The sequence below is a fragment of the Anguilla rostrata genome, chromosome 18 (genome assembly GCF_018555375.3).
Source record: "Anguilla rostrata isolate EN2019 chromosome 18, ASM1855537v3, whole genome shotgun sequence".
Classification (NCBI taxonomy): domain Eukaryota; kingdom Metazoa; phylum Chordata; class Actinopteri; order Anguilliformes; family Anguillidae; genus Anguilla; species Anguilla rostrata.
In genome coordinates this window covers 10,597,351-10,623,739 of record NC_057950.1, presented here as the reverse complement: position 1 = coordinate 10,623,739, position 26,389 = coordinate 10,597,351, and the positions used below count along the sequence as shown (strand labels likewise).

General features: G+C 49.7%; 2 protein-coding genes across 19 annotated transcripts in view; one reads left to right on the top strand and one right to left on the bottom strand.

Moving 5' to 3' along the window:
- LOC135244543 (arginyl-tRNA--protein transferase 1) overlaps window positions 1-20,741 on the bottom strand; it is a 67,364-nt gene extending 46,623 nt beyond the window's left edge. The window contains exons 1-8 of one of the 7 annotated variants that reach the window (XM_064316926.1): window positions 20,601-20,741; window positions 15,073-15,136; window positions 14,320-14,382; window positions 13,773-13,873; window positions 13,353-13,550; window positions 7,144-7,352; window positions 4,673-4,801; window positions 1,155-1,283 (exon numbers count right to left, since the gene is read on the bottom strand). In XM_064316926.1, coding sequence (XP_064172996.1) covers window positions 1,155-1,283; window positions 4,673-4,801; window positions 7,144-7,352; window positions 13,353-13,550; window positions 13,773-13,873; window positions 14,320-14,382; window positions 15,073-15,136; window positions 20,601-20,685 — 978 coding nt within the window. In that variant the 5' untranslated portion in view covers window positions 20,686-20,741. Of the gene's footprint in view, window positions 1-1,154; window positions 1,284-4,672; window positions 4,802-7,143; window positions 7,353-13,352; window positions 13,551-13,772; window positions 13,874-14,319; window positions 14,383-15,072; window positions 15,137-19,647; window positions 19,898-20,600 lie in introns of those variants that run through there. The other 6 variants (XM_064316925.1, XM_064316927.1, XM_064316932.1 and 3 more) reach the window with 6 other exon arrangements.
- nsmce4a (NSE4 homolog A, SMC5-SMC6 complex component) lies at window positions 19,956-26,130 on the top strand. Of its 12 annotated transcripts, none has more exons than XM_064316939.1 (12): window positions 19,972-20,095; window positions 22,290-22,309; window positions 22,477-22,783; window positions 23,045-23,125; window positions 23,717-23,847; window positions 23,994-24,130; window positions 24,216-24,315; window positions 24,500-24,590; window positions 24,706-24,800; window positions 24,884-24,932; window positions 25,431-25,516; window positions 25,612-26,130. In XM_064316939.1, exons 3-12 carry the CDS (start codon window positions 22,555-22,557, stop codon window positions 25,681-25,683), a joined length of 1,071 nt encoding a protein of 356 aa, XP_064173009.1. In that variant the 5' UTR covers window positions 19,972-20,095; window positions 22,290-22,309; window positions 22,477-22,554; the 3' UTR covers window positions 25,684-26,130. The 12 variants fall into 12 exon arrangements, with proteins under 12 accessions (XP_064173013.1, XP_064173009.1, XP_064173015.1 ...); XM_064316936.1 differs by having other exon boundaries at window positions 20,077-20,095; window positions 22,274-22,309; XM_064316933.1 differs by lacking the exon at window positions 19,972-20,095 and adding an exon at window positions 20,171-20,400.
- Window positions 26,131-26,389: the final 259 nt, after the last annotated feature.

Sequence of the window (26,389 nt, the reverse complement as noted above, 5' to 3'; positions counted from 1 at the left end):
CTCAGCATTAATTAGCAATTCCTCCCTGTAGCGGGTAAACAAGCCAGCAGTGATTAATGACGCTGGCCAATCATTCAGCATCAGCGCTGATGTCACACTGTCACCTCTGATCACCCACACTGACTGAGTCAGGATATCAGAGCTCAGACAACACAGGGGACCCAGCCTCGCTGGAAATGACACACACATCCAGCCATCCATCACACACACACACACACACACCCACTCATCCATCACACACACACACATCAACACATTACACAGACACACACCCACTCATCCATCACACACGCGCACACACACACACGCACGCACGCACGCGCACACACACACACACACACACACACACGCATATACACACACACACACACACAACACACTACACAAACACACAGATACGCACACACACACACACACACACACACACAGATATCAATGCATTACACAAACGCACACCCACTCATCTATCACACACGCACACAAACATTAACATATTACACACACACAGATACGCACGCACACACACATGCACGAATACACACACACACACACACACACACAAACACATTTTCACATACACACATCAACATAAACACACACACACTCTTACACACAAACACATTTTCACATGCACACACACACACACACACATACATGAGCTGGTAGCTGCAGTCAGACCGGTGAGTGAAGAGCTGGAAGCGGTGTCACAGCGTGCAGGTGACCAGGGCCAGGAGGCGTGATGCAAGTGGGCAGTGCACTCACATCGTTCACCAGCAGCTAGAGGAGCAGCCCAGGGAAAACTCAGGGGAAGCGTTTGGTTGGCCGGCTAACGCTTTCACCAACAGGCGGACATGTTCAGACCTCTGACCTGATGCTTGGTCCATGGCATCAAACGCTTCCTGGGTTAAACTGTAATTAGCAACCACTGACAAAAGCTACAGACACATCCGTGTTTGATTACATATGAGGCGAACACCAGTCCTGTTCACTTTAAACAGAGCAAACCCAGCCGCCTCTGACCCATAACCAGGCGGACGAGCGGTGGGGCGGGTGCTTTAGATAGCGGGGGCAGGCGGTGGTGCGGGAGCGTGCGGTGGTGCGGAGGGTCCGAGCGGCGGCGGTGACCGGGCCGGCCGAACAGCGGGCTACTGTACCTCGCTCTCCCCGCACTCTGAGGGGGCGTCGCCGTGGACGGCCGTCTGGTAGCGCGCGTACAGCGCCGCCGACTGGTCAAAGGTCGCCATGAACTGAGGGTCCTCAAAGCTCACGGGCACTAGCTTCACCTTCAGGACGGGATGGAGGGAGGGAGGGAGGGAGGTGTAGAGATGGGTGAAAAGATGAGAGGATGGGAATGAGAGGAATGAAGGAGAGAAGAGACAGAGTAGGAGAAGAGGAGGGAAGGATGGGAAAGAGAGGAATGAAGGAGAGAAGAGACAGAGTAGGAGAAGAGGAGGGAAGGATGGGAAAGAGAGGAATGAAGGAGAGAAGAGACAGAGTAGGAGAAGAGGAAGGAGGGATGAAAGGAAGGGGAGGAGGTATGAGTGGGAAGGCGATCGAGGGGGAGATGGAAGAGGTAAAGAGAGGAGATGGAGTGATGTGAAAGAGGAATGAGAGGAGACAGGCGGAGGGAAGGACGGATGGGGGTGAGATGGATGACAGGGAAGTGACAAGTGTGAATGTTATGCACATAAGTCATCTTTAGAATGACCAGTCAGGCTCCCACAGTGAGCATTAGATTAAACAGAAGGGTTCTGGGTTCGGGGTTCAGGGTCTAGAACACAGCTGCAATAGAAGCCCAAATTAGACTGTGCAGGTTATGCAGCTGGACATACAGGGACACACTTCACAGCACATAAGCAGTGCCCCATGTGGGAATAGAACCAACAACCTTCTGGTTACAAGCCCAGGCCTTTAAAGGATAAGGTCGACGTAATTTTATATTTTTCTTATTGTCAACATATCCCACGAAAAGACCAAAACCTACAATGCTTCTGCCCAACACTCAACACTCACTGACATTCTCCTACCCCACTGCGTACTCATCCAGGGAGCCATTCATTCAAACTGTGCGCTAAAATCATTAAATACAGCTCAGAAAGACATTTTCACTTTCAAACACAACCTATTATTACGAAAAACAGGCCAGTGTAGTTTTTTTTTTTTAATTTACTTTAAAAGGGAGCAAATTGTTAATTAAAAAAAGCAATCACTGTGACGTCATTAAATTGTTTCAGTAAAAAGTGCAAAGGGCAGGTTCATTGTAATGATGAATTATCCAAAGTATAATATGTCTCTGTGGCTTGTTTGTATAGCTGTTTGAATAACAATGAAGACAACAGGATATTGGATACATCTGGCAATACTGGACAATACTTGGTATTAGGATACATTGACTGTAGGGTTCAGTTTTTTCATAGGATAAGTTGATGATAAGAAAAATCTAAAATTACACAGCCTCATCCATTCCCCAATATGCCCCAGCGCTGGCCCCTGCACTACTCCAAATGAAACGGAGGAGACGTGAGGGGTCAGGGGGGTCAACGTGTCCCAGTGTCCGGAGAGCTGACCCTGGGGGGGGGGCAGGAAATCCCGTTTCTGACCCCAGAACCCAACACTGCTGAAGTCCACAGGCTGCACGGTGGGAGTCTCGGCTGGCCGGGGGGCGAGGGGGGGTGGGTTGGGGGGTGGGTTGGGGGGGGGGGGTTTGGGGTACCTGAAGGTGAGGCCAGTGCGTGGCCCTGTCCTGACTCACAGTCAATGCCCCACAGAGAGGGAGGGAACGAGGGAATGTGCGTGATGGAGGGATTCCAGGAAAGAGAGGGCTTTGGTCAGGCCCAAGGCTGCCACTCGCATGATCACACACACACACACACACACACACACACACACACATGTACCACATAGGCACACGCGCATACATGATCACACACACACACACACACACACACACACAAACACATGTACCACATAGGCTCACGCACATACATGATCACACAAACACACACACACACACACACACACACACACACACAATCAAACACATGTATCGCATATGCTCACACACATACATGATCTTACACACACATGATCAAACACACATATCACATACTCACATACACATACACGATCACACACACACACACAATCAAACACACGTATCGCATACGCTCACATGCATACATGATCAAACACACACGTAATCACTTGCAGGCTATCACACACACAGACGGGACAGTGGCCTGTGTAGAAGAAAGAGAGGCCAAAGCGGGGCCAAAACGCTGGACGGGATTTCACGACGCAACCCCAGAAACGCGGAGCGTGGGACACACGCGAGTCTGAGATCCCTACAGCCGTTCCCATGACCTGACCACACTGCGCCACGTAGAGATTTCTGCCCCAAACGCAGTGCCTGCACGACGGCATCCCGCACACACACACAGACACACACTCACACACACACACACACACACACGCTCACACGCTCACACACACACACACACATTACCGCATCCTCCCACATCCGGCTACCACAGCCTTACCAAGCGATCTGCACTTCCACTGCTCATGGCTGAAAGGGTGGCCAGATGAGAACCTGGCACGCCTGGGGGGTGGCGCTACAAACCCAGGGTGATGTTCTGATATATGCCGGACTGAACCAAGACTCAAGCGGTACGGGGGAAGCCGGATAAGTGGAGTCGAATTTCCATCCCAGCATGCAATTCCAGGTGAGCCTGCTTGGCCCAACCAAAAGAGCTAAACTCACACAGGGATGGTTTCACCACCTCATGATCTCTTTATCTCTCCATCTCTTTTTTCTCTCCTCCTCATCAACATCCTTCCTTTCCTTTTGACTTTTTAACAAGCTCTCTTCCCTTTTCTCATTTGAATAGTCTGCTCCGCTCAGGGCCCAAGTGCAGCAAGAATCTCAGACACAGAGGGCTGATGTAGAATCAGGTTCCCCCGGCAACACCCTAGCCCCTGTACGAATTAGGACCTTCGTCTCTGCTTCCTGTCTCCGTCTATAGGTGCTGAAATGAATTAACCTTTACCTTCACCTCTTCGCTGTGCAGCTTCTCTTACTTTCTCTCCTCCGCTCCCATCACTCCATTACTCATTTCACCTTCCGTCTCCTATTTCTCTTTCACCACACCTCTCACTCTCCCTGAAGCTAAAAAGTACTAACCGATGAGTAACACTCCCTCTCTGTTTCACCTCTTCCTGTTTCTCCTTTTCTCCGTCATGCTCCAATCACTTCTTTTTCAACTTTCGCTACTTCTCTTTCGCTCTCTCTCCGTTCTGCCGAACAGCCTTAACTGCTGACTAACAGCCTTTCCCTTGCTAGCGCTGGCCTGGAGTGTTCCACCCAGGAGGAGGAAGGACCGAGTGTTAAACCCAGTTTAGATCAGGGTAGCGGCAGAAGCCAATTTTCAAGATGTTGAGAAGAGCGCTGCCACTAACGCGAGAAGCAGACGCGGGTCCTTGGGAAGCGTCAAATCAATGCTCGCCTTGCCCTGAAAACAAAACAGTGCTTGTCACTGGCAGGAAATAAAAAGAATAAAATAAGAGGGAGCTCTGCCCTTCTCCCCCCCCCTTCCTCCCCCTCTCTCCGCCCCCTCCCCCCGCCCCCCTCCGCTCCCCTCCGCCCCCCTCCGCCCCCTCTCCGGCCCCTGACCTGGCTCTCTGAGGGCTTGTCGGGCGGGTCCTTGTGAATGGCGATCTGGTAGAGTTTGTACACCTGGTAGGAGGCGTGGAAGGAGGCTTTGAACTGCGCGCTGGGAGGACTGGAGCGGACTAGCCTCACCTTCAGGAGCGGAGCGGGGCGGGGGAAGGGGGTCCACGTGGGGGGGGGGGGGGGGGGTACGGACAGAAAGAAAAGACAGAGACACGACAGTGGATCAGCGTACCCCAAACACAGCATGCCTGAGAGAGAGAGGGGGAACGTCAGGGTGCAACTCCAGACACAAAACAGCACAGAATACAATTACACGAAGAACACAGGCATGAGAGAACCAGGCAAAAACACTGTTCCCCCCTGCAGACCGCAGCCTCAGTCCCCATCCACAATGTAGTGTAAAGCAGAGCTCGCAAAGGTGTCAATATTTTTCAACCTGTTCATGGTAGATTATGCTTTTCAAGCAATTTGAGAGCGAGTGTTTGGACAGATGGTCATTGCTTGGGGGGGGGGGGGCTTCCTCCCCATGAGATAGCCAAATCCATCAGGGTGGAACGGGGGGGGCCCACGGTACGACAGGGTTGACGTGTTTCTGCCCGTTTCCCCGGAGACCAGGTGAGAAACCGGTCATCGCATTTCAATAAAAACACGAAGTGTCTTTAAGATGTCCCTCGAGCTGTTTCTGGTAAAAACGAAGTGCTTCCACCGCACTCGGTCAACTGGAAACAAGCAGCATAGGCCCTCACTCACTGCGAGCCTCTCCAACGACAGCTGGAAAACCTCCAACCGAAGACTCAAACCATTTCATATTTCAAATGACACGGAAAATTCCTTTTCTAATGTAATTACACATAAACACTTTGACACACAAAGGCTTTTTCTGTTTGACATGTGGAGAGGTATGCTTCTTTTGGACCCTTTGAAAGGGTGGAGCCAGGAACTCCTGGTTTTCGCTCAGAATCAACATTCTGTGCCTTCAGGTTGTCTGGCTGGGGTGCAGCATTCGACAGAAACTCTGAAGAGGGACGTAATCAATAACGCATGAGGAGCACTCTGAATCCCCCGCGCGAAGTGCACTTGGAGGTCCTAAAAGTTTCGTTTTGGTTGGACCCCACGTGCCTCTAATACGAAGCACCTGTTTGGTTCAGACGTACAATCACTGGCACGTTTGAGCCAAGAGCAACATCAAGTTTTCCTCTCTTAACTTAAGGCTGTTGCGTTTACGGCTTTTAACATTCAAACTCAGGAATCCAAATATGAGCCTTCATAAACTAGGACCTTCGCCTTCAATTGTCATTACGATGGAAAAAGAGAATCGGAGACAGCTCAGAAGGACATTCAGTACTGCTGTAACTACACCGAAAGGCTGCAAAATCACAGCACTGTCACGTAAACGTTGCAGAAACGTTGCTTCTTAGTTAGGGAACTCAGCAGGTGACGGGCATGGGTACGGGCTCCGACATGATCAGACCCCTTCACTATGGAGCTCACCTCAAACCAAAGGGGTTTGAATCACTGGAACAAGTATTCTTATTTCTGTCCCGTTTAAAAAGACACTATGAAAAGATATATCCTTAAACAGGCCATTAATAAGAGTTTAACATTTTTATTAACAATTTTTATCACATTTTTCAACAAAAACAGACAGAGAAAAAAACATACAGACAGAGAGAGAGTTAGGCAGAAAGTGAGAATAATAGTGATAGACAGAAAGTGTTAAAAAAAAACAGAAAACGTGAAGGTGAAGGAGAGGAAGAAATTGAGAGAGAAAAAGGCAGAGAGCGAGAAAAAAGAACCTGAACAAGTTGAGAAGCTCTCTTCTAACAACACAGCCACACTGCCCCCTGCTGGATCGGTCAGTGCACACAGGAGTAAACACACGGGCAATAACCACTTTCTCAATGCTCCAAGCGGGAAAGGCAGTAACCACAGCTGTGGTCACATGAGTTCTCCTTTAATGACCTCATCAGTCCAGAGGGATGGGCCCCCGTGGCCCCCGAGGGCCAGAACTCCAGATACTGCAGCCTGACAGGGTCCTGACTGCCCACCTCTGCATTCTGCCTTTTGGCTTCTCTCATAGGCGGGGAAAGGAGGCTGGAGTCCAGACAGGTAAGCCCGTCCATCAACTACTTAGATCACACAGCAAAATGGCAGAGAGTACTTTATCCCATCCAAACACTGAGGGTTAGACTCAGCTCAATCAAGGAATCAGCCGATTAAGTGAAAGTCATCACCTGCCTCACCTTAAGGGATATAATGTTATGTTCTGGAGTGTCATGTGACCAGGGCTGCGGCCATGTGCTCTGACCACAACAGGAAGTCAAGATGATGGTGCTGACCACATCCAATCAAGGGTCGAAATGCTAGAACACAGCCATTTTACATAGCCAATCACAGCCTTCCTGGTGGTGGTCATGAGGTCAACATTGGGTCACATTGGGTCCCACCCCTCCAAAGGCCTCCCCCCTCACCTCCAGCCGATGTTTGGCGTCTTCCGGGAGGGACTCGGCGATCAAGTCCTCCAGCGTTCTGGACTGGGTGGGCGGGGCGCAGGCGGGGGCGGAGCCTGCGGACGAGGCCCCTCCCTCCTGCTGCCTCTGCTGCTCCTTCTGCTGCCGGCGCTCCTTGCGCAGGTCTTTGGCCTTGCGGCAGGGGGGTCTGCTGGGGTCCGCCCCGACGCCTGAGGAAGGGGGGGGGGGGGAACAGGAAGAGGAGCGGGGAGATAAGGAGGTGTGAGGAGAACCGGGAAGAGGCGCAGTGACGGGGAAGAGCGAGGGCCAGAGATTAAGAAACAGACGAGCGCTCGTCCCACAGATGATACAGCCGGCCTGACCTCGAGTGGCTCTTAGCACAGCGCCTGCTGCTGCTCTAATGAACACTGGCCCCCACTCAGCCGGGGGCCCGGCTAAACAGGCTTCCCCAGCGAAGGGCCCCCTCTGCCTGGCATGGCACGCCATCGCCCGTTTCTCTATACGCCATGCGGCAGGCACGGCAGCCCCAAAATAAAGCAATTTGTGCCCCAAAAATAAAACAATTACAGTTAAAAGTAAAAGCTATCAGGAAGACATTGTGGTAACAGTTATAAGTAAAAGCTAACAGACACATAGGGGTGATGATAAAAGAAGTCCTTCTGGCGCAGGCTATAATCAGGACTCTGGAGGAGCTGGAGGAGCTGGCTGGCATTTAGGACAGCTGTGCTGAGCAGCACCCCGCTATGACCTCACACGGTCAACACAAGCTGGCCGGCAATGGGCCTGCACAGTGATAGGTTCATTTCGCAACAGGCCTACTCTGTGACTGGTTCATTGCCCAATACGCCTATACTGTCATTGGTTTATTGCGCAATAGGCCCACACTGTGATTGGTTCATTGCCCAATAGTCCTATACTGTGACTGGTTCATTGCGCAACAGGCCTATACTATGATTGGTTCATCGTGTAATAGGCCTGTACTGTGATTGGTTCATTGTGTGACTGATATGTACCACATGCACAAGTGTGGCTGCAGATTAATAATGATAATAACAATAATATAGCACTTTTTTCAGTGTGTGTGTGTGACAAATAACACAAATACAAAGAGTAAGGATAAAGATGTAACACAGACTGGCTGATGTGAAGAGGAGGGACAGAAAGCTGCAGATTCAGAGCGATGGGCGGGGGCGGGGGCCGGGGCGGGTGGGGGCGGGCGGGCGGAGTCCTGCAGGTCAGTGTGCTGCTGCCCCGTCAGGCCTGGGCCACACAGAGCGGGCGCTGGTCACTCATTAATGCCACGGCAGGCATTACATCACCCTCCCAGAGGCAGTAAAAACACACGCCCCGCGTCTGCTGACCCGCGCGGATCTGCCTGTTTTTCCAGACGGCACAGCGGTGGGTACCAAGAGCAGGGAGGGCTCCGTGGGGGGCGGGGGGGCGGGGGTGTGAGGCTGTCACAGGGCGGTGAGGAGCTGGCGTGCTGGGGCATGGGGCGGTTACTAAGGGGGGTTTGGGGACTGGGGGGGGGCGTCCATAGCATCAGGGGTTTACCAGCAAAACTCACAGTTATCTGTTGAGCTCACACCTGACTGGACATGCAGATACGCTGTCACCATCAGGAGAGTGGAAAACCCCCCAGGAAAGCAGACCTGAGCAGCAGGGCATCAGACACACCTGCCTGCACAGCATGCTAATGCCCCTGCTTCACAGCACACTGGACTACGCCGGGAGAGAGTGAGGAGTAACGACTGAGACGGACTGAGAGACTGAGAGAAAGAGAGGGACAGAGAGAGGAGTGTGAGTGAAAGTGAAAATGACACTGAATCCTCATCAGATAGCACTGACACTAATGGACAAACAGGCAGTAAGTGTGTAGTAAAGCTGAAATTTCACACTCACTCACTCACACACACACACACACAGATACAGATGGACAGACAGACCTACGGACAGGCCAGCAGACAATGGGAGCAGTTTTCTGCAGCGCGGACACAGACGGACAGATGGACGGAGCAGCGTGCTGCGCGCACCCCCCCCCCCGACCCCCCTACCCCCCTCCCCCCAGCGCGTGGGCCCGGGGCCAGCCACAGAGCGATCCTGGCATCCTGTGTCAACAGTTTACACGCTGACATCCTGTTTGGAGCAATAAGGAAGCGAGGCCCATTTCCTGCCTGTTCCCCTGCCAGCCTCCGCTCACACTCACTCAGCATCGCCATGGAGACGCGCACAGAGGGGGCATGAAGACCGAGTGAGGACGGACAGACAGACAGACGGACAGACAGACAGACGGACGGACGGACGGACGGACGGACGGACGGACAGACAGACAGACAGACAGACAGACAGACAGACAGACAGACAGACAGACAGACAGACAGACAGACGGACAGACAGACGGACAGACGGACAGAGACAGACAGACAGACAGACAGACGGACAGACACAGAGACTGAGGGACCGACAGACCTGTGATCCAGAGCGATATTCACTTCATTCATTCTAAAAAAAAATTTCATTTTGTTATTCTTTTATGTTTGTTTCTGTATACAGTTCGGTAAAGGACGGGGGTTTCATCTGAGAGTAAGTACTATTTGTTTTAACGATATGTGCCTTGCCGCTTTGAGAGAGATTCACACATGTATAACGCGTTTAAAAAGAGAGCGCAGACTCCCTCTGCGCCGGAAGGCCTGTCCTGCACCCGGTTAATGAGCGATAGCGCTCATCAGGGACGGTCGACCCGACCGCGGCGGCGGCAGGAGCCCAGCCGCTCCACGCGCGTGTGATGAGTCGCAGACGGGCCCCAACGCTTCCTCTTCCCTCGCTCCCCGTTTCCTGTCATCTTTAACGTCTGACTGTTTCTGGAAACGGCGAGAGGTTCCGGGCGGCGGACGTAAACACGCGGCGGGTTTGACAGAGCGGTGACACGCACGCTGGGGTCTGCTTCCTGGCCCCGCCTGACCGCTCTCCCGAATTACAGCCCACACTCACCTGCCTTCCACCCTGCACCACTGACACGCACGTACACCGTTACCCTGCTTCTACCCTACATCACTGACACGCACACATACACCATCACCCTGCTTATACCCTCCATCACTGACACGCACGTACACCATCACCCTGCTTCTACCCTACATCACTGACACACGCACACGTACACCGTTACCCTGCTTCTACCCTACATCACTGACACACGCACACGTACACCGTTACCCTGCTTCTACCCTACATCACTGACACACGCACACGTACACCGTTACCCTGCTTCTACCCTACATCACTGACACACGCACACGTACACCGCTACCCTGCTTCTACCCTACATCACTGACACACGCACACGTACACCGCTACCCTGCTTCTACCCTACATCACTGACACACGCACACGTACACCGTTACCCTGCTTCTACCCTACATCACTGACACACGCACACGTACACCGCTACCCTGCTTCTACCCTACATCACTGACACACGCACACGTACACCGCTACCCTGCTTCTACCCTACATCACTGACACACGCACGTACACCGTTACCCTGCTTCTACCCTCCATCACTGACACGCACGTACACCGCTACCCTGCTTCTACCCTACATCACTGACACACGCACACGTACACCGCTACCCTGCTTCTACCCTACATCACTGACACACGCACGTACACCGTTACCCTGCTTCTACCCTCCATCACTGACACGCACGTACACCGTTACCCTGCTTCTACCCTCCATCACTGACACGCACGTACACCGTTACCCTGCTTCTACCCTCCATCACTGACACACACACACGCACGTACACCGTTACCCTGTTTATACCCTACATCACTGACACGCACGTACACCGTTACCCTGCTTCTACCCTCCATCACTGACACGCACGTACACCGTTACCCTGCTTCTACCCTCCATCACTGACACGCACGTACACCGTTACCCTGCTTCTACCCTCCATCACTGACACACGCACACGTACACCGTTACCCTGCTTCTACCCTACATCACTGACACACGCACGTACACCGTTACCCTGTTTATACCCTACATCACTGACACGCACGTACACCGTTACCCTGCTTCTACCCTCCATCACTGACACGCACGTACACCGTTACCCTGCTTCTACCCTCCATCACTGACACGCACGTACACCGTTACCCTGCTTCTACCCTACATCACTGACACACACACGTACACCATTACCCTGTTTATACCCTACACCACTGACACACACACGTACACCATCACCCTGCTTATACCCCACATCACTGACAGTGATTGCGCATACACCTTCTGCACATACGTATAAAAATAACAAGACACACACATGCAGACGCATGCACATACATACACACACAAGCACGCTCACATAAATACACATACACACACGTACACACGCACACACACAAACGGACGCAAGCACTCAGACACGCTCGGGCGCGTGTGTGTAATAAAATGTATACTGCACAATGACCTCAGGGTCGATTTCTGAACACAGGGGTGATGTACCAAACAGGCACAGATAATAGCTGACAGCTCTCTTCCTGCGAGAGAAAGATTCCCTCCCTCCTGCAGTTAACACTTCATAAAGCCACCCCCCCCCTCCCCCAAAACTGCAGCCCACGCTGCACCATCTCTATTCTACTCAGGTCTTCCCCCAGAAACACTGCCCCCAGGAAACCATGGCACTCTTCTCCAAAACACAGCTACCACACCACCGACCCCCCCCCCCCCCCCACACCAAGAACGGAGTAAACAAAACTCATCCTTTCTGTCATTCTGCTGTTCGCTCTTTTCAAGCCCTAGCTCCAGAAACACTCAGAAAAGGGCTAAGAGGCTGTAAAGCTGGTGTTTACTGATCAAATGAAGGGTCTGGCTCTATCTCTCCCCCGTCTTCCCCTCTCTCTAATGAACCTTCGGTACACTGATGATGCAATCCGTTACCTAGAGACAAGTTGACCAGACTTGAAAATTCTAATTTTTGTTTGTTTTTCATTTCCGCTGTCGACTGTGAAGGTCTTTAAGAAAAGCCTGTTTGTTAAAGTTCTCTCTCTCTCGCTGTGTCTCTCTCTCTCCCTCTCCCTCTCCCTCTCCCTCTCTCTCTCTCACTCTCTCTCTCGGTCTCTCTCTCTCTCTCTCCTCTTTCCTCTCTCTCCTCCCTCTCTCCTCTCTCTCTCTCTCTCCTCTCCTCTCTCCCTCTCTCTCCCTCTCTTTTCTCCTCTCCCTCTCTCTCTCTCTCTCTCCCCCTCTCTCTCTCTCTCTCCCCCTCTCTCTCTCTCTCTCTCTCTCTCTCTCCTCTCTCTCCCTCTCTCTCTCTCTCTCTCTCCCTCTCTGTCTCTCTCTCCTCTCTCTCTCCTCTCTCTCTCCCTCCTCTCTCTCTCTCTCTCCTCTCTCTCTCTCTCTCTCCCTCTCTCTCTCTCTCTCTCTCTCTCTCTCTCCCTCTCTCTCTCTCTGGCAGCAGAGCCTCCTGGGCTGAAATGGCTCCCGGTGCTGGAACAGGCGCTGGCACCGCAGTGGAAGTACAGTAAACCCGTCTCCAGGTGTTTTCCACTTAGGGCAGGTCAGACGAGGCTTTCTGGGTTTCCGTTTGGAAGCCCTGCCAAACCCTCGCTCTTTCTGCGGATCACAAGGGGGCTTATTCATGAAGCTGGAATGCCCACTGCGGACTCGCACTATATATATATATAATACTTTCAATATTTATTTCCTAAATGTTTAATATTCAGTCTCATTTCTGAAAAATAAATATGCCAATGCAGCAAGGCACTCCCTGTGGTTATCCCTGCCTGTAAAATATACCATTTCTTTTCTGGTGGAGATGACCAAAGTTTCAAAAACAAATTAAGCCCAAAGAATAAGCCAAGTTAGTGTTTTTCTTTTACACCCACAGTTTAATTTTTGCTTTTATAAGCACTGGCTAATGAAATCCGCAGGTAAAAACACTTGATGCAATTCTCTCTCATCTAGTCTTCCACTAGACTTCTGTGAACAAACTTCTCAGACTCCAGCTCCATTGCTGAGTGACTGCTGCCCCCTGGTGCTCAACTGGTGCATATCAGGACAATAATACAGAATCGGTAGTTACCAGACCTGGACAGCCATCCTTTTTCTATACGGCAACACAACACACACTCACTGGACGTTGGAGTGAAAAGACCAGGTAACGCTCAGGACTGTGACCTCACTTCCTGCTGAGTCTCACCTGGTTTGGGCATGGCGGGTGGTCCTGTGATTGGAGCTTCAGGTTTTGGTGCCTGCTGGGGCGTGTCCGGTTGCGCTGGCTGGGGGGCCGCCTCCTTTTCGGGGGCGACAGCGTCGACGGGCTCCTGAACGTCAGAGCTGCAGGCTTTTGGGGTCTCCCTGGGTCTGCCCTCCTCACAGACAGAGTCCATGGGTTCCCCTGAAAGGAGCAAACACAGGACCCAACGCTAACGTCAGCACCGCTCCACTCTGCAACACCAACGACCAGTCTAGGCTAGAAGGAGGCACAAGCTCCAATGCACGTACACACATGCGCACACGCAGATACACACACACACACAAACACAAACAGACGCACGCACACGCACACACAGACACACACGCATACACACACTGACACACAAACACACACGCCCCTCACCGTCACATTCGGTGGGCATTTCCCCTTTGGAAAGGAATTTGCTCATCTTCTTCAGGTTTTTTTTGTGTGTTTTCGAGGGCTGGAAGTTGAGCGCATGACACCTGAGCACAGAACAGAGAAATACATAAAGAGCGTGAAAGAGCCAGATGATCGTAACCCACACTGCATCCAAACCACAAACAGCGCTACAACCTCAGCACAAACAAGCATGAGCATTTCAGCATTTAAAAAAAAAATGCATTCCTAAAATCAAAGTCTAAGTTTAATGCAAACAGTTACTCTGAGAGACCCAAAACACAGATGATGTCAATCACCCTTCAGGACAGTCTGGTGGGGAGGGCTACCCTAAATAAGCTACTCTAAACGTTTACAGGTGAACCACAGGAGCCGTCCTGATGCTGTTACCAGCGAACAGCGTTTTCCCTGGGGGAGAGGAGAACAAAAGCAGACCAGCCTAAGAGAGCCTAGGAGCAGCCCTCTGAAGATCAGCCTCGCTTCTACAGAACAGGGGCAGGAAGGGAGCGGACATGGCCGGGAGACTGCTCACCTGATAGTGTACTGCGGACAGCACGTCTCGTCCATGATGGGCTTGTAAACGTACTTCCCGCTTCTGCATGGAGAGGAGCACATGGAGGGTGACATCATAAGCGTGTCTGCCGCGCTCCTGCGCTCTTTCACAGCACGCAAGAGGAACGTACACAGATCCTACATCGTGTTGGAAGCAGCGCACTTACTATTCAGTACAGCTGTTGAGTACACCGGATGAGAAAGTTAAGCAGGCAATTTCTTTCTAAATTTAGTGTACTTAAAAAAATATTGTTCAGGAAGTAAACGACCCGTAATTATGAGGCACAGCGTCACTTTAAAAACGAGGCAAAGGTTCGCTTATGACACTTCCACAGTATGGTTGGAGCACAGTATGGAAGATATTTTTCACATATTGCCCATTGCATACTAACTGCCCATTGCGTACACTGAACAGTACACAGTAGGTTTAGTGGACAGTACATATTTAGTACATATTTGGGGACACAGTAGTTTGGAGGCAGATTTGTACACAGCCCTAGTCTTGCTGCGTGCAAATGTGTCCCTAAAACCCTGCTTCCTCATGTCCACAGAGACACTAGTCATGGCACATGATTGGGCCATGTTCTGACTCATCACAGAGACCGCAGTGCTTCTTCCTTCCGCTCTGTTCTGAAACAGGAAGCTGTTTTCACACGGACACAGAGCAGGAGCGCGCTCTCCGGAGACAGGCGACCGACGCGCTGAGGGACCGCAGAGCGCTAAGTGACCGCACCTTCTCCAGCCTCGGTCCACCAGGTCCTGGTAGTCCTGCACGGTCATGGCGTGGGCCCACATCCCTGAGAAGGAGGGAGAGGGGTGAGAAACACGAGCGCTGACAGAGCTCCAGTACACGCTAACACAAATAAACACTGCGTCACTTTTTCCCTGGGGCTCCTGCCCCTCCCTCCCCGAGTTCACAAACCGCTCCCCCCCAACCCCCACCCCAACCCCAACCCCCCCCCCCCCCCACCCTGAGTTCAGACCGCTGCAGCCATGTCCCTCCCCCTGAGATCACAGACCACTCCAACTCCGTCCCTCCCCCTGAGTTCCCTGCACGTGCTTGCTACCTGGGGGTGCAGGCCTGGTTTTTGCTTAGCTTGTTCTGCCACTCTGTAAAGCCTCTTTGTGACAGTTTTCTGTAACAAGCGCTATAGAAATAGAACTGATTTGATCTGACCAATAAGGATAGGACAGAGGGACAGAAAAACAGTGAAAGAGAGTGGGGTGTACAGTGTGTCTGAGAGAGTGGGAGGGTGGAGAGGACGCACCCAAATGGGGAGGGGCAGTACAGAGGTGTGTGGAGGGCCAGAGAAGCCGACCCCCATGCAGCGTGTTGGGCCTCTGGCCAACATCCGGGATGACACACTGTCACACTCGACCTTTCCCACAGGAGATTATGTTTCCCACAGTGCAACACAGGGCACGGAGACGCACTGACCCCTGGGACAACAGCACAGGAAGCAGACGCACGCAGTGCAGACACACACATGCTCACACACGCACATACACACAAACACAGGAACACGCGAACCCTGGTGCACGGTTCATATAACCATGCACACATCTCAAACGGGCCCCCAGCCCCGGGAGAACCTGACTGTGTGACTCTGATCAAAAAAAGATCCAGAAAAGCACTCGCTGCTGTTAGGAAAAGAAACCACAAACACACACACACACACAACCACACACGCACGCACACGCACGCACACACACACACACAGCGCTATTCTCTCATTTGGAATGTTAGAGGCTGTTTTTATAAGCCCGGGGCCTTCTGGAATCAGCTCTGGGCAGTGATGTAACCAGGGAAACGGGAGTTCAAACAGAGATGAGCCCAGTGACACAGCGGCTAGCAGTGTCTGGTCACTTCACAATTAAGTTATACAACCATATTAAAGTTTATACACATATTTACATAGATGTATGAACCGAGCTTAGTATCACAGCTACAGTGAGAAGACATTCAGCACTGTAACTTGCCTTGAAAATAGCGTTCCTGACAGATTTGCTTGAGGAGCTATAGCACAACAGCCACAATGGACACGCAACAGAGACACTGCATCAGCACCTGAGTACCACCTGCTGGGGAAACACCTGCCGGTCACACAGGGCCTAAAGCTGTGCCCACAGAACAATGAGCCTGATCAGAGCAGCATTCAGTGCCACACAACACACACCCACACACAAACACACACACGCACAAGCACAAGCACAAGCACAAGCACAAGCACAAGCACACACACACACACACACACGTACGTTCACACACCCACACACACACACACACACACCCACACACACACACACACACACACACACACACGTACGTTCCCACACACACGCCAGGCTCTTCTCCCTGGGCCCAGCCAGTGTAGCTGAAATCACGTTATCAGTGATGGAAAGCAGCTCTTTGTCTGTCCGCCGTGGCCCAGACACAGTAAAGCGTTAAACCCAGGCCTAACGATGCATCGCTGCTTTATCTCAGAGGCCCGCTCTGGCACAGCCGAGCCTTTATGGCGCCGCTCTGATAAAGGGCACGAGGCCGCCGCCTGCCCGGGCGACGACCCCGAGAGCGTGCGGGCGCCAGGGCAGTGCCCTGAGAGAGCACTCTCACCCCCGCTGATCCCGCTGACGCCGCCTCCTCGGGCACGGGGATTAGCCCCCGGCACACTCTCCCTTCAGTGACCTGGACTTCCACAGCCTGCCCTGCTGGCCATGCTGCCCCATACAGGGGTTAGGCTCCCCGGGTCACTGTCTGCAAGGTCTGGGGTCTGACACTGGAAAGCACCGCCCCCCACTCATAACCCCGCCCCTCCCTTGTTACGTCACACAACGCTCACAACCCACCCACACACGACACAATCCTCCCCAGCTCCTTACACCGCTATATTTAGCAAACTCCAGTAGGCAGAGAAGACGTCTTGTCTACAGGTGTTAAGGTCCTGGCTCTCCACATGAATCACAGATACTAGCAGCATGGGAAGATACGTGATTAACGGTGCTCTAATCATCGCGGTCAATATCGTAATCACGTTCGGCAGAATGGATTTTGAATTGTGTTGCCACATCACCACTTCCGGCAGGTTTGGGCCACAGGTTGATGCCCTGCTCTACCTCAGTGTCAGATTACTTGTTTATGGCTGCCGATTGGCTGGGAGCCGAGCGCCTCAGCGCCCAATCGTTCGGCCTGTTGACAGTGTGGGACGTCTCCAGTGTCACACACGCTTCCTATTCACGAGCAGCAGGTGCACCGGCGCTTACGAGAAGAAAAAAAAGTGCTCCGTGTGGATGATCCAAACACCGATACGGCACAAACGCTGGGTGCAGTCGTGCCTTTGGGCTCTCATAGTTCTGAGAAGGGCTGCAGAATTCAGGGAGAGAGGGAAGTGACTCACGAGAGACAGAAAGCCTGACCTGGGACCAGCGTTGGCTGAGGGAGCCGCGGAGACGTACGGCACAGCTGTCAGGGGCCTCCGGAACCCCTGCTCTTTCCACGAACCCATCCCTCATCCCCCCGAGACGGGAGAGGGATCCATCAGCATGCGATCTCAGGTTCCACTCCGCAGCAAAGCGCAACACGCCGCCCAACCCAGCACAGGGAAGAGACGTGCACCAGCTCCTCAGGCCTCCAGGCCCGGAGACCCCATCCAATCAGAGGCTGCCTCACAGGTCATAATCTAATCAACTGCTAAACACACAGGACCCCTGCACTACCCCAGGCAGGCCACAGATATACCACACAGGCAAGGCTTTTTCAAAGTGATCCCCAACACCAGCCACAGGCCTAATGTCCAGCTATTAGGCCTAGGCTAATTTTATCCCTGAACTTCCATAATGGACAAAAAAAGCAGGCTGTGTCAGCAGGCTACTGACATCTACTTCAATGGGCAGGACACATGTAAGCACGGCAAGACAAGGTAAAACAAATAGGCTAATACATTTAAAACATCAGGACAGAGGCTAGCTAACACTAATTTGTCACAGCTAATGGTAAAGAAGAGCTACTGGTGGTAAAACAATGCCCTGCTTTATCTTTTGATTGATTCACATCATTCAAGTCACTGGTTATTGCCAAATCATGTAGCCGACATTTGTTAGATAGTAAAACATTTTGCTGAGGCAGCGGGTGAAAGGTTAGACATGCCATCAGTGACAACATGCTGTTGGTGCAGTTACTGCTATAGCACCCTGAGGTCCAAATCCCTGTTCCCACAGAGCCACAGGGTCCACTTTTTAAGTTTACTTGACAGCCAAATATACAGCCTTATGTTCATCTTCTAAAGTTCTAAACCCAAGACTGTGCCAATTTAGACCCAAGCTGCCAAGAGCCAACTTCTTCAACTAATCAATAAAGCGCGGAGTAATTGTGAAAATAAGCTGTGGGTTCTGACAACAAGGGTTGGGGCCCCTGTGCAAGATAGCCAGGGGGCTAAACATCAAGTCAATACACTTGCAAAGGTCATGAAAGAAGGCCTGGGTGTCATCACATCTACAATCTAGGAGCCCCCAGTGAGAGAACGGGGTAAACAGCATTCTCCTGAAGACACAAGGGCCAAATTTAGATCCATAAGCTTAAGCTAACATGATATGGCTATCTACCTATGCAAGACTAAAATGCACTGCAGTGCTGTTCTTTATTAGACATGTTAGCTAATAGTTTAATTCGAATGGCACATCAGACTGCGAACGGTTCTGCAAGCTGGATGTCATTTAGCGAGATAGGTAGCTATTTGTCATAATGTGGAAGCACAAGCAAAATCTTTTTATTTGAGTAACAAGGCACCAGGTAGCTTTAACGCAAGCTACTTAGCAGCATGTGTAAACAGGCAACATCCACCTTCTCGAGACCTTAAGAAATCAAAAAATTAGAAATAAACTTTGACACTCAGAAAAACAAAAGAACGAGCGCCACACCTATTGGAAATAGGAGCTACAATACAAACTATTACCTTTAAAAACAACTAGCAGAGTATTTATCTAGTTAACTAGCAAGCTAGCTACGAAAAATCATCGACCGGCATCCAGTTTTACTTTTTCAGGGGACCAGCACACCTTTATTGTTCGCTCCACGACCATCACATACTACCAAAGTTAGCAAATTGTCACCCAGCGCAGAATCTTTCCCAGTAACATAACTATAAGCCAACCTTCGTAAATATAGCTAGCTAAGTTAGATAGCTAATAGTGTAAAACTGTAACGTTAGCCAACTAAGCTAGGCGACGACGGGTCTAATTTGGGTTACCAATTTAGTTTTGAAAACAGCTCTGCATACATACACTGAAAAATAAAAAATAGGTTGGCACTCACCATGTGAAAAATTTCCCTTTTCACTTTTACAATAGCCACAAGCATACCCATCTTCCCCACCAAAATATTCCACTATGGTGTAGGAGTTACCAGCTGCCATCTTTCTCTAGTCTTGTCTAGTGGCATTACAGGTTTCCATCCACCCGGCGATGTTTCCAGTGAACACCGCCCCTCCGCATACCATAGAATCTCAAGGAATCAGAAAAAAATCGTGGTAGAGACAGTGTAGTCTATTGCGCCGCCCCGTGTCACTTCTGCGCAATTACAAAACTTCTTACGACGTGGAGTAAACACGCAAACGCATAAAAAGCGCATAAATTCCCCAAACAACGACGTATCTATGGTGACGCAGTAAAGGCAAGGTGAAGGCAAGACATTGGAGCTAAGTTTAATACAAATTCTGTTCAAGCTGTCCGAATCATCTGCTTGACCACCGCAAGAGTGTAATGTAAGCAGTCGTTCCTAGGTGGAGTTACAGGCATCGAAAGAGCTATATATAGCTGTTTACCGGATCTGACAGTTCTAGGATAAAAATAAATAAAAGAAAAAGGTTGTTATATTGCATCGTGTTTCATATTCTGGCAATGCAACACGTAAGGTGTAAAACCCTGTTGTCCGCTTGTCCTTTGGAAATAAATTTAATAAATCATCTGGTAGCATATAAAATGACAGGTTCTAGTATTTCCGACGTCTGTGTAATGTGCTGCACCCCAGGAGTAGACGGAATAATCTATAACGTTGAAGCAATTCCAGGTATCATGCAGTTAGAACAAGCAACAAATCGTCCTAGACATATTTTGTTAATTGGCAGCACTATTCGGCTAATAAATCGAGTCAAGGCTACATCAATCTGCTTTGCTGCACTTAGCTGGCAGTTCTTCAACCTGATAGCTACCTCCAACTGTAGTGCGTTGACCAATTAACTGTAGGCGTTGACACAATTCTTCACTTACCGAAAGAAACTTTCCCCATGCCGCATCCGCAGTAGCCACATCTGTATTTTGACTTGACACCTTTGATCTCAACGATGGAATACATATCTGGAGCAGCTATGCGATTTCTAATAATCTCCGTCTAGCAGTGGTTTGCAAGCTAACGCATGGTGGTTGTAGTTTCCGTCCCGAGACACGCTGTGACAGGAGTAGCTCTATATGAAAATAACTGAATATTTGCATAAAAAGACGGTAACGTTAATAGAGTCACTGTGCCAAGTTTTTTTTTTTATGTTGACAGCATTGAAATCTACTTTTCAAGTCATCCAAAGTAACTGATGGTGATATCTATTTTCAATGATTTTATCTATAAGCTTTTATTAATATTTGTAGGTGGCTAGTCTATTTACGAAGTCTTCACAACATTTGCATTAACACGTTATTGGCGATAATTCGCTATATTGTCATTTGCTTAAAAATGAAGCGAGAGAAATCATGAAAACACGACTACAGTTAACATTAAAGTTTGTAATGAAGTTTGCCGGATAGACTGCTAAATAATGTTGATCGGCTCAAATGTGAATTTTGTAAACTGTTTGTCAAATGTTTCTTTATCTTGAAGATTTAGTATAATTTGAAACTTAAATAAATAAACAAATGAAACGTTTTCTCAAGCGAACCAGCCTTTCAGCTATTTCCGTCCCATACTAATGACGTCAACTGTTGGGAAGTGTTTCGCGCCACTGGGTGTGGATTTTTAGGATAAAGTCAAGGAACCTCAATGTGTGAGTTTATGACCTTTTTGCGCATATATTCCAATAAGTATTGATGTATACCCTGAGTAGTTTGCAAGTGGATAGTAGTCTCTTTGAAATGATGCGTCTCGCTATGTTAATGTATTCGAGGTAGCCGGCTGGCTGGTTGTCTCAGCCACTGACTTGTGCGTGCGCATACTATAGCAAGGTATACTTAGTTTTGATGTGAATTCCGGATTACATTACATTACAGACATTTGGCAGACGCTCTTATCCAGAGCGACGTACAACAAAGTGTATAACCAAAACCAGGAACAAGTGTGTTGAAAACCCTAGACGGAAGTACAGTTCCAAGTGCAGGGAACGACCGCGTAGTTTAACTTGGACCCTGTAGGTTCATCTGATTAACACAACAAAAACAGCAACAAATCAGTCTGTACAAATAAAACAAGCAATATTTGAGTAGGCACAAGTGCAATAACTATGTCAACTAGGATAAACAGCTTACCTAGCCACAACCCTAAGATTATATAGTCAATTAGACTACAGGGAGGTAGGGAGGGATGGGGAGAGGTGCATCCTGAAGAGGTGAGTCTTCAGTCGTCGTTTGACGGATCTTATGCTTATGGCTAAATGGCAAGCCTAACGTAGTTAGCTAGATAAATAGGGTTGTTTTCTGGTTTAATATCGTTAGTTAACATTAGTTAAATTTAACGATAGTTACATTCAACAGGAGCTAAAGATATATTTAGTGAACCCGGGGGAAGTTTGACCATCCGTTGCTAAGAATATTGCACATACAAGAGTTATTGACATGTTACCCAACCAGTTGTCTGACATTTTATTCAATTGTAGTTTATATATTTATTTTCCTATTTAATTTGTTTAATGCATTTGTTTGTTTTAATAAGCTTGCTATTTGCTTCTAAATAATTTCAGTTGTTCTGCTTTCCAGAGTTGCAGAACAAGTGTTTGGTATGTACTGAAGATAGTATCCCCTTTCAAATAAGATATTTTTCTGCCATCAGCTTAATATCCTAACTAGGTGTACAGCATAATAACATAATACATATTTGGAGGGGGAAAATGATTCAAATGAAATTCTTAAGTCATGGTGAAGTGTTTTGTGTGAATTTCCCTAGGACAGTCTTCAGATACACGTCCAGTCTCTCACCCAGCGAGGCACAGGAGTGAGCGAAATTGGGGAACTGGCGCAAGAAATGGCAGAGGCTAACCGGAGAGCGGGACGGGGGGGCCAGGGGACGCCGGCCGCTCAGCAGAACGGGACGGGGAGGCGAAGCCGTTCGCAGAGGGACGAGGACACGAGCGACGAAGACGAGGTGGGGTCACACCAAAGACGATCGTCGCAGGTCCCGGAAGAGGATGACGACCCGGCCCAGAGGAGGCTCATCCGACACCGGTACCGGGAGCTTATCAACTCAGTGCAGCGTGAGTGGGACTTCTGAGTAACTGCCTACAACCCAGTGAACCTGCTGTATGTTCACCATACACAGTATGATCGCTATTCCATACGACCCGGCATGTTGTGAATCATATACAAAGTGATAGGACTTGATATGAACTGTGTACAGTTTAAATTCCCGTGTTAGTTGAGTCCATAGAAATTCAGCTCATACATTAAATAAGTTGCTACTCTGCTGCAGTTCTTTAGTGCATACTCTTTTCTGCTTTTTGCTGTTTTGTTTGCAGAAAATAGAGAGGACATTCTATGTCCCTCAAGCGACAAACTGACGGAGGTTTTAAGACAGGCTGACCAGCTGTTTAACAATGGTAAGGTGTCCTATTCGTCCTATTCCTTCTATGTTCCTTTTCGGGGTGATGGGCTGTGTTCTCATACTTTCCTTTCAGCCTTAGGGTTTGTTATATATGTTCTCTCAGCCCTTTTCTGTGTGCTGTCATTTTATGTTTTGCAAAGTTCTCCAGTGTGTTCCAGAACTCTTTTGCGTTCCCTAGTTAGAGTTCAGTGTTCCATGTTCATTGGTTCTGGCTGTGTTCTGGGCTTCCAGGCTTCACATAATAGACTAACCAGATTCACCTCCATGTTTTCAATGCTGAAAGTTCTGCCTGTTGACCGTTGACAATAGACAGTTCCAGTTTGGTTCTGCCTGTGGATATTCGCAAAGGGTTGTAACCAAGGGCAATGCTGTTGCAAAGAACATTGCATCTTTTGACACATCAGTCATTAATATCCTTAAACATTAATGTAGTGTAGTTCTGGTAGTTGTGTCGTTAGGACATAGAGAAAACAGAAGGAGCGCAGGTGCTGACCATCTGGTTAGTGTAAGGAATCTGCGGTGGTGTCATGTGTTGCGTCTGGCTCGTGGTTCAGTTATGGCGGCTCTGACCCGATTCTCGGTGCAGTCCGGCAGGCCCGGGAAGCAGCGCTGGACGCCCAGTTCCTGGTGCTGGCCACTGACCTGGGCAAGGAGAAGGCCTGCCAGCTGCAGGCCGACGGCTCGACCTTCGACCCCTCTGTCTACGCTGAACACCTGGTGAGACTGAGCGTTATCATTAAAGCCATTGAAGCTCCTCTGTCTGTAAAGGAAAGCTGGATGTCAGGTTGTATAGAGGGAGAAGTGTCCCTGTTTCCCTGTAAAAGGCTCAGTGCAGAAGCTCTCTCTGACCCCTGCCCCCCCAGCTCACCTTCATGGGCCTGAATCGGCTGGAGGAGGAAGACAGCGATGAAGAGGGGGGCTACCTGCCCCAGGACGCCTGGCAGAGACTGGGCGCGAAGGCGCAGGACTGCTTCAGGACTGCACCCTCTTTCCGCTTCATGTGAGTATCCCCCCCCCTCCACTAAGGCTACGGAGGCTCAGTTCAGCTGAAAGCTGACGTGGGTCTGGCCTTTTTTTCCCGACAGGCTGGGCTCCTTTTTGGCAGAGCCCCCGCCACCACGGCAACGTGTGGAGAGGCAGAGGAAGGCCCCGAACAAGGAAGTCAAGAGAATCATGCCCACTCAGGTCTGTCCTTTTCTGTGTGTGTGTGTGTGTGTGTGTGTGTGTGTGCAGCGGTATGCCTGTGAACAAACGGACCGTTTTTTTTTTTTTGTTTTTTTTTTTTTTTTTACTTTTCCAGATTTCCCCTGTCTCCACAGGCTTATTGGTTATATTCTCTGGTAAATTTTGGTTTTACTATCAATCCCAGGTTAAGAAAATGGATGAATCGCACCATGAAGCAACGGAAAAGGAGGTGGAGAGGATTCTGGGATATCTGCAGCAGTACCATCAAGAAGACCGTGAGTTGAAACGGGCGTTGCAGATGCACACCCATTCAGGATTCCTCCCAGGTGCTCTCCTCCTCTCTTACTGAATACTGAATGGTGCCTTCCTCTGCCTTTGTTTGCTCTCCAGCCAATTCACCGATTTCATATTTTGAGTTCGTCATCGACCCCAGATCCTTCTCCAGAACGGTGGAGAACATCTTCCACGTGTCCTTCCTGATCAGGGTGAGTAGCACTCCAGCACGAGGACGCTGCAGACTGGGCAGATAGGGGGCGCTGTGCTGAGTGTCTCTCTCCTTGTCCCTCAGGACGGCCTGGCCAGGATGTACCTGGACACAGATAAGCTGCCCTACATCGGTACGTACTGCCTGTGCAAGGCAGCACAGGCTCCCTGTGCAGGGGCCGATTTTGGGGTTTTGTGTCCACAGTATGTTGGGCGCATGTAGCTTTTGATATGTATTACTGTTAGTGTTGTTCTGAGAACCTTATAAGCGTTATTTTCAAATGGGCACTGTGATGTCCGGTTTGCCTTTATCATTGGCTTTGTTTGCAAAGTATTGCCAGAATTTTACTTTCAGCGCCCAATGGATAGCAGTTATTTTACTGCAACAGCGCGCAATGTCAGACACATTTTCCTGAAGTACCAAATTTTGCAAAATGTCGGTGTAGTACCATTTAAAAATTTTGGCATTGCACTAATTTTTAGTACTGGTATACTGTGCAACCTGAGTAACTGTTTAGTTACACACTGTTACTGTGTGTGCATGTGCGTGTCCGTGTCTGTGTCTGTTTGCGTGTGTGTGTGTGTGTGTGTGTGCGCGTGCGCGTGCGTGTGTGTGTATGCACGCTCTGCAGCTCCAGTGGAGCAGGGAGAAGCTGAGGCAGGAGGGAGTTCCAGTCGCCAGCAGTGTGTAATATCCCTCAGCCAAGCCAACTGGAAGGTAATACCTGCCTCAGTATACCTCCGCCTCTTAGACGTATCTCTTTTCTTTTGTAGATTTGCACTAGTAACAGCCACATGCATCTTCATCCTCAGGAAATCATCCAAGCCTTCGATATTAAGGAGGCCATGATCGGCGCCCCCATCTCGTGCACACCAGTGGAGTGACCCTGCGGAGGGCTGGGAGGAGGCCTGACTTTTACATTTTATTTATATAAACGCAGACTTTTAGCACCTTTTATAAGAGGCTCCTCGAGGGCTGAGATAAGGACCAGACCTGCCCAGACCAGGAACACTGTGTGTGCCCAAATCAGTGTGAAAGGTTGGCGAGCTGGTGGCATCAGTGGTCAGTCACTGTGACACTGTCTGTGTACACGTTGCACATATTTTAGGAGCAAGCCTAAAGCCTCGCAGGCAGCCTCCTTCATTTTACCCTCCCTCATTCTATCCAGGAGCTAAAACCCAAGTACCTTTTTTTTATATTTCAGCTGTCATCCTGTTCTAGTTGGGCAGATGTACATTTTTAAATATTTCATTTTCATAAACTGTTTTTCTTTTTTTTTTGTTGAAATATGTTGATTATATTAGTAATGTTTAATTAAATAATAAAACCAGGGTGTTATTTTTGTCTGCTTTCTCACCCTTCCTTCATTTCAGGATAGAATGTTGGACAAATCAACGTTTGTCAATATAGCAAATAGCATTTTGGGAAGAATTTGTCACGTTACATGTCGCAGTACACCTCAGCATTAAAACCTCCTCAAAACTAGCCAGAGGCGACAGTGGGCAAGAAAAAACTTCTCTGAATAGCCAAGGAAATATCCAGCCTTATAAATGGATTCTAAGCAATAATGTCATTTGTCTAAGTTACTCT

Excerpts from the sequence above, each read along its gene's own strand:
- nsmce4a (XM_064316933.1), top strand. The coding sequence starts at position 20,232 with ATGCAACACGTAAGGTGTAAAACCCTGTTGTCCGCTTGTCCTTTGGAA. Across the intron at positions 23,126-23,716 it reads TGACCAGCTGTTTAACAATG|TCCGGCAGGCCCGGGAAGCA; the intron begins GTAAGGTGTCCT and ends TTCTCGGTGCAG. Across the intron at positions 24,801-24,883 it reads ACGTGTCCTTCCTGATCAGG|GACGGCCTGGCCAGGATGTA; the intron begins GTGAGTAGCACT and ends CTTGTCCCTCAG.